The sequence below is a fragment of the Fulmarus glacialis genome, unplaced genomic scaffold (genome assembly GCF_000690835.1).
Source record: "Fulmarus glacialis isolate BGI_N327 unplaced genomic scaffold, ASM69083v1 scaffold33865, whole genome shotgun sequence".
Taxonomy (NCBI): domain Eukaryota; kingdom Metazoa; phylum Chordata; class Aves; order Procellariiformes; family Procellariidae; genus Fulmarus; species Fulmarus glacialis.
This window is the reverse complement of record NW_009212975.1, coordinates 1,834-10,084: the sequence shown is the minus strand read 5'-3', so window position 1 is coordinate 10,084 and position 8,251 is coordinate 1,834. Positions and strand designations below refer to the sequence as shown.

General features: G+C 36.1%; 1 protein-coding gene across 1 annotated transcript; it reads right to left on the bottom strand.

Moving 5' to 3' along the window:
• Nucleotides 1-510: 510 nt before the first annotated feature.
• On the bottom strand, nt 511-3,845 carry LOC104076994 (chromosome unknown open reading frame, human C3orf58). Its single transcript, XM_009578048.1, has 2 exons — nt 3,545-3,845; nt 511-854 (listed from the first exon to the last, which is right to left on the bottom strand). Exons 1-2 carry the CDS (start codon nt 3,789-3,791, stop codon nt 523-525), a joined length of 579 nt encoding a protein of 192 aa, XP_009576343.1. The 5' UTR covers nt 3,792-3,845; the 3' UTR covers nt 511-522.
• Between the last annotated feature and the right edge of the window lie 4,406 nt (nt 3,846-8,251).

The following is an 8,251-nucleotide window of genomic DNA, read 5'->3' as shown; positions in this document are numbered from 1 at the left end:
TGTACTGCACATCATCAACATGAAAGCCCGTTAAATTTGAAACAATGCAGACAGCTAGATTTACCTGTATGTAAATGCCATTTCAAGGTGTTTAAACAAACACAAAAATGAGACAATGATGTCAGGAAAAAGGCCTTTAAAACAGGCCATCAGTCTAACTTGACTTTCCAAGTAAAAACATCAGCTTCACAAAACTGTGACACTAATGCAGTTTTAAGTAAAGTACCCTTTGACACACAAGCTGTCAATTAAGCCATCACAGTCTTTTTTGACCTACTCCCTTTTAAATAGTTAGGGAGGAGAGTCAATAGTAGCTCAAGTTTTAATTCAGTAAGTACCTTTTCTGTTTGCAAAGGAACATTATAACACCATAAAATTATATTTTTATGGTATTTAGAAAACTGATAAACTAGTTTCTTTTTTTTTTATTTTTTCTTTTTAATACATAAGTTCAAAACTTCATTTTCTATGTGTCTTTGCAATAGTGTTTTAGCCAGTGTTGCAAAAAATTTTCACTGTGGACTACCTCACATTGTTACTCAATTGTGCAAGGTATTCACGCAGTTCTTTTGCGGCTTGGAATCTACCATATCGCTTCTTTGGGTTGGCACACTCATCCAGCAAGGCCTCAAGTCGGCCATCTTTGGCAATTTCAGCTGGGGGGTCATGAAGTAGTCCTCCAGAAGTGCCACGCCATGTGGCATGTCTTGATAAAAGGTTCTGACAAATAGCATAATAATTGTGGTCCACAGTGACACGAGCACAAAGAATCTCTTTTGAGAAGGACAGACAAGCTTCTTTATCACAGTCATCAAATTTGCTTTCATACCATACATCCCAGTTTTCAGGTTTATCTGTGAAATATAAGGAGACAGTAAAAAAAAAAAAAAGTGAGAGAGGGAAGGAAAGAGCATATGTGCATCTGAATACCATCAGAAGCTTAATACACAGCAAACTGTAATATTTAAACTATAAACCAACTCTGTTTAGATGAACTCTTAAATGTTCTAGTCTACGATTGCATCTGACAGTTTGATATACCCTTCTGCTGAAATGGTCCTGGCAATACAGAAAATAAGGGAAAGAAAGAAAGAGAGTAAAATAGATAGCAAAGAGAGGGAAGCAGAAAAAACAGCACACTAAAAACATGAAATCTACATTCACACACATACCCAGAGGAAAAAATGTAGCACAAACAAGTACAAGAGAATGATTCACAGCTGAAGTTGAGAGAAAAACAAACAAGCAACATGATTTATTTTAGCAACATAGATTTGGTTTCTCCGGTTGCCCTGGGAACTTACACCGGCAAGTGGTCTACCAAAGAACAAAAAAACCACTGCAAAGTAATTGCCATAAACTTCTGAAACATTATCTTCCAACCTCTTACTTTAGACACGGTAGTAACTAAGAAGTGCGTATAAAAAAGCAGATGCATTACATATAATCTTTGAAGAAATGCAAGAAAACAAATGGAATTTACGCACATGTATAAACCCTTCTTTATATTTTAAAAGTTATCAAAATTTGAAGGTGTAACTAGTGGCCTTGTCACAAAGCTTTCTTTACCTTAAAACCTGATTTACAGAAAATACCTTATAAAATAATACGTAAAAGGTTACTGAGTGTGAGATCTCCTGAGTTCTTACTACTTTTTGTTAGAAAACTTTCATCTTAAGTTTCTAGATTACTGTCAGCTTTGAGAAGTGGTCCTTATCATGGAGTCTCATAGTTTTGCAGATCTCTTTTAGCACTGTGATGTACAAAGAAAAATTTATCTGTGTTTGGTAGTCTCTGAGCTGATGATTGGTCTACCCATTTATGGTGCATTGCAAGCCAGACTAGAAAAAAGTAAGTGTACTGAAGGATGACTGCTAAAACTATAAAAATATGATGTAAAATTTGTACAATGAACAGCAAACTCAAAATGGAAAAAAAGCCAGCAAAGGAGAATGGGAAAAAAGGACTTCAGCAAACACAAATATTATGTCCCACACAGAGTACAATTAGATATTACTGTACAGTTCAATTGGATAGAATGCACATATTCAAATATCTAAACAGGCATATTAATCACTCTAGACAGAGATTGTTTAATGAAACTCTCCAGGAGATTAATGAAATCAGTATTAAATGTCAAGTTTATACAAAGTCTGAGAACTTTCTTGTGTCCCCGTTTTCTGTGTTCTTGATTAATTGTTAGATTACAAATCATGCAGCAAAATCCTAGTTAGATCCAAACTAATCTGAGAACTATAGACAACAGATGTAAGCATGACACTTTCAGCTTCTGCAACATGCTACTTGCTCCTATTCCATGTACGCATCAACTTTTTCAGAATTCATTTGGTCATCTTTGTGACTGAGCAATTCAGACATGCTCCAAAAGTCGAAGTCTTAAGTAATATTAAGGGTTGAAAAAGGAAAAAAAAAAAAAAAAGAAAAGAAAGAAAAGAAAAAGAAAGTTTATTTGTGTGGCTCCTAAGTACTAAAGTAAATGTACTGGGTATCCAATAAATTAAAAAATTTTGTTGGTAGGCTCAGGTAATTTTAATCTAAGCTCCTTGAGAACGCATAATAAATCTAATACAAAAAAAAAAAACCAAACACCAAAACCAAAAACCCCACACCACAAAAAAAAAAAAAAAAAAAACAATCATACTTCCGTGTAGAAAAGTGTGTGGGCAGAAAATATAGTCTCAAAGTTAATTCAGGAGCACAGCATATGAAGTCTATTTGCAAATCTTAAAAAAATCCATTCACCCAAAGCAAACTGGAATCACTTGGCCTACTGCCATGAACTTCTGCAGAATCTAGGGTTTCGTGTTCAATGTCTCTAGCCCTTAGGTCTGTAAAGTTTTCCTTATAAGCTCAAAAGGAATATAAACCCACGTAATGCCATTTTGTCAAACATCTCTCCTGCTGACACTGCTTTGAGCTTTTACAGCTGACAGAAAGATGAATGAATTTTCACTATTCCCATTTGGAAACAGCACTAAAATTACTCATTCCTTCAGTTCCATTATTACAGAGCACCTACCTGAACAAATGAACCAGAGGCAGGCTATGTAACTAAGGCAAAGCGGGCAGTAAGACTGTCTTGTCATTCACAGAAAACAGAATGCCAAGACTTCCGTCCTTACAGATGTCTGGAAAAGACGAAAGGAACCTCTCTCTTTTAGCTAAGGTAGACAAGTCAGTCAGCCAGCCCATCTGTATATCTGTCCATCCATCTGTACAAACCTGTTCAATGTCCAAACCCTCTCCTCCCACCCCCACCTCTCCATTTAAGCAGGATTACAGAGTAAAAGCATATGTAAATCAAGTTCAGGTAAGCTCAATGCTTCATAAAATTGACAAATTGGTCAAGTTAATTAGTAGTCTAATTGCAGAAGAAAGCTAATTAGTTTGTTAATTAATTAGTAGTCTAGCTATAAAGCCAACAAAATGGGTATTTAGCATCTACACATACTTTAAATATTGTGCTTGCAGAGAAAGAAGCAAGAGACATGGGTTGAGGGGAGGGGACAGAAAGAAGACTTACTCTGTCTGATTAACCTTTTGTCTGCTACCAGAACGTTTTCTGCATCTACAATGATAACTTTCCCATCTCTCGGTCCAACTGCAAAGTTGTCAAAGCTGACATCAAGGAGGTAGAGTGCAAATTCAAAGTCATTATTTGTCAGCTGCTCAGCTATTTCCATTAATTGCCAGGCCAGATCCACTCGTTTCTCCCATGGTGCATTAAAGTAACTCCACAGCTCTTCTCCAACATAATTGACAGCCACCATTCTTCCGCATGCTCCTAAGTACTTTGCGAATGGCCAACCCTCATCAGATGGAAAACTCTGTATATAAAAAGATTTTTTAAATTTTTCATTAATACAAAACAGCTTAGATTTTAAAAGGCTGTTCAATAAAATTTAGGAGAGGCACCTGTGAATACCCATCAACACAACATTTCATATACTTCTAAGTTTTGAAGGGAAAGCAAAAACAACACAAAATATATTCATGTGAGCAAGAGGCCCTGCTGGGCTACTAAAGGGAAAGATATATATTTTCACATACACATGCACAATTCCACCAATTATCTTTTTCTATTGGTGTTTTATACACATCTGTTGTACTAATGCAAGTGTACTTCCCACCAAGATAATTTTGCATCTGAAATTTTTAATTAAAACCAATTTTTTTAATAACCTAAAGGAAAAAGCTTTAAAAAGTGACACCTCCTTCTTCCCACCACCACCCCTTCCCATTTTCCTCAGTTGATTGGATGCCTTTGAGGATCCTCTCACTTGAAGATCTCTCACAGAAAGGATTACAGAACAGATTAAGGTATAAAAGAAAGCTTAGGTTTTCCTATGCCTCTAGTACTCCTTAACAGTCTACCTCTTGATTAATTGCTACATACATACTCTGTGTTTTTATTACACACAGCCACATAACAATTTTTCAAAAGTAAAATCTGTCTCCAATAGTAGCTTTCATGGAAGTTAACATAAGAGACTGAATAGTAGTAACATACTACAAGCAATTAAAAAAAACCCCACAAAACCAAAAACACACCAGCATATTTTTCCTACTTCAGTTGTGCTGAATGTGCCCTAAGACTTCAATATGAACAGACAAGCACTTAAAAGGTATCCTCCATTCTATACATCAGGAAGAAACCATAAAAATATTAAATTAAGAAGCCCCAAATGCGTAGAAGTTAGCACTCTCTAAGAATATAATATACACTAATTTTAACAATTAGGAGATACCACTACGTGCGCATGCTCCTTCCTCATGCACTACCTTGCTATCATGTCACCAAAAGCAAATCGTAATCAGTTCTACAATGATGATGTAGCAAAGGTTTTACCACACTTGGGTTGAACGGCATGGTGGGTTTCAGTCTGAATGGAAGCTTTATACCTCCTGGAATCCATGATGGCAGAAAACATTTACGGTAAATCGAGAAAAGAGACACTGGAAGGAAACACATCATGTAGAACAGATCTGAACTACAAGACCAGTCAGGGAAGACGTGCCCACCACTCACCCATCTGTGTATGAATCCCACTTAAAAAAAAATTTAGAAAAGTTACGAGTGCTTACATACCCAATCACCATAGCCTTATAACCCATACCTCCCCTACAACAATCCTAAATTTTACCTATGTCTGTGCTCCCTTTGATAACAAAGTTTTGATCATTTTATCTTGAGCACTAGGCATCAGCTGACGCTAAGCCAAAGTTAGAATCCTGATGTTGGTCAGGAACACTAGAAGCTCTGTAACATACAAGGAACTGCAAGCCACATCTACCCCCAAGAACTAATACTTATTCTTGAAATGCAAACAGCAAAGTTAAAGTTCTACTCTATTCACACACTAAGACTTCAAATTTAGTATTAAAAAAGCCCTGAAAAAAACAAAATAGATTTGCTTAGATCACGATAGTCAATGCAATAATAGAAATCACCAATACACACGCCAATCTTTACTCACAAAACTTGCTTGCGTATTTCACTAGTTGTCTTCTGTGTAAGCATGCTTCCATAGCAGGAGCCAAGTTTCATTAAAAAGACAAACTGGCCTCTGACCCAAAAGGTCATTGGATCAATGAATCCTCTAACAATATCCAAGAGGAAAATTCTTATAGTTGTCTCCTCTACCTTTTAAAAGATGCTGCTGGTAAACATACAGGAAGAAAAAGCGAAACTTGCTTGGCACTGCAACAATAGTTTCTCTTGGTTATATCGAATTTTCAGGATTTCACAACAGCTGCAGGTTTCAGGAGGTAAAAAACAAAACCCTGTGGAGAGATTGTGTCCATCTACTAAGTTATTTCTGTACAAAACTGGAATCTTTGTTACAGAATTTTTAAGTACAAATGCTACTAATGAAAAGGTTTACTGAAGCACATCAAAGCTTCTCTTATGGATGGGCAACACAAGTGCTTCCATGGTGCAACTTCTCCCAGCAATTCATAGGCAGCTACAATTACTTTCTCACCCATTCTGAATCTGAAGAAGTACAAAACTATACAGAGGTGACTAGGAAAAAGGAACAGTTATTATTGAGAGTCCAGGCCATATTTCCTCCACCCCCCAAAAAAAAGGTAAAGAAAAGGTTTGGGCATTCCTTTCCATTTCCATGCTGCTGATACTGGAGAACATCACTTTAACAATCCATATGGCTCTCACTTTAAATCTCCAGCACAGAACTGGAGAGTCTCCAGCCCAGCAAACCAATTTACCTACCTACAGCATGCTCATTTCCATCCTCTTTCTAAAGGCCTTTCAGACAGGGAGAGAAGATTCAGGATTGAAGTTTCTGCTCTGGAAGCACGCTCCTTGCCATAGGAGCATTCAATAAAATGTTATGGAACCCCTACTTGAGCCCATATCTAAAATGAAGGCTGAGTACCAGGTTAACTTGCACCTAGCTTCCAGCAGTCCTTGCTTGGAACACTTAAGAACATTGCAATTTGTTTATCTACAGTTTTAAAATTATTTAATATTTTAAATATAATTTTGAGATAGTAAAAATACCAATAATTCCAAATATAAATTCAAGCAGAAACAGTTGAACCTGGCAAAGGACATGCTACCATTGGAAACGAAGGTGTCCATCCCTCCCAACCCATCAAGCACACTCATTTCAGTCCCCTCCTTCATGTCATTAGGAAAGCAATGCAGCTGGTACTTGCTGGACTGGTGTTCAGTTGGATCAGTAGCTTCATCCAGCTCATCACATCACCACATCATGCTAGTACTGACAAAAGGAAGGGAGAAGGCCTGAATAGCCAGGTGCAGAAGACAGAAAAGGAGCTAAGAGGACCTCTCCTTTCCAGCAGCAGCAAGGATTTATGTAATGGATTAAACTGATTTTGAAAGTACAGCATTGGTCACGATGGTACACTGATCTTCAAAACACATCTATTATGCTTCCTGCATTGTGTACATTAATTTCATTTCACACAAGAAATTCTAGGAACAGTTTGGTTTATTAAGAAGTGAACATCCCAAACAGTACTAGTAAAATATCTGCATGCCATACTGTAACACAGATATATTTATAACTCTGTGGCAATAAAAAGATCTTTTGACAACAGGAGTGCAGGGAATCCTGCCAACATCTGCACATGTACAAACAACATCTCTGTTTTGGCTCCCTTCCAGCTGGCATGTAACAGCCACATCTACACTTCATTACCCAAGTCAGTAGCCGAAGAAGGGGATAAAAATATGTACAAGTGCCCCATTCAGCAGTTTTATATTCACTTGGTGAATATGACAAGAATATTAATTAAAGTGCAGATCTGTTGTCTTTGCAAGCAGATTTGTAACTTTTTGTACTATTCTATTTTGAAAGTATCTTTCTAGATGAAATTGCAGCTAACTTAAATGAGGAATTTTTTTTCTTCATGTATTAAAATTTTGAAAGCCAGTAAGACATGAACACAAATTTGTACAGTCATTAAACATGTTTTCCATTAACAACTTGCATTTAGAAACAAAAAGCTTAGTAGATAGCTGTCAAAAATCTTAGATTTCCGTAGAGCAATGCATAACATAGTTTTTTATTTTAATTCTCAAATTATTAGTAGTATAAATATTTAATTAGATAATTTTGTACTTGAATATGCTATTTGAAGACTTAAAATTGTGCATTTGACAATTAAGATAAAAACTAAGCTCTTGTTCAAAACCAGAAACAGCTATCTGACAAAAGAATCTGCAGTTTTGATGCACCCACTCACATTTTATCTGTGAATATACACACAAATGCCATGGAAACCACAGACAATTAAGCTTTTAGAAGTGTTTTAAAATATAATAACGCATATGCAAAACTACAAACAGGTAGCTTAGTAAGTTTTCCCTCATTAAAGTTGTTATCTTTCTCTATTCACATAGAAATATGTATAATCTTCTACAGATGGAAAAAGGGAAAGATGGAAAGATGGAAAACAAAAAATACGACAAAAACTTCTGCTACCTCCATTCCCAGTGACACATACATCAAAAAATATTTTAGTTGCCCTAATTAGCATAGCTACAAGATTTCTCTCTAAGCAAGGCTTAAAAACCTAAGCCAACCCTGTCAAATGGACAAACGACACTTTGTTCCTGAAAGAATAATACTGCATTTATGACTTTTTAAAAAAATACACTGTAGTCTCAGAATAAATATTGAGAATTAATAAGATGAATTTATCACTTCACTGAAGCATAAAACACACTATCAGTGCATTT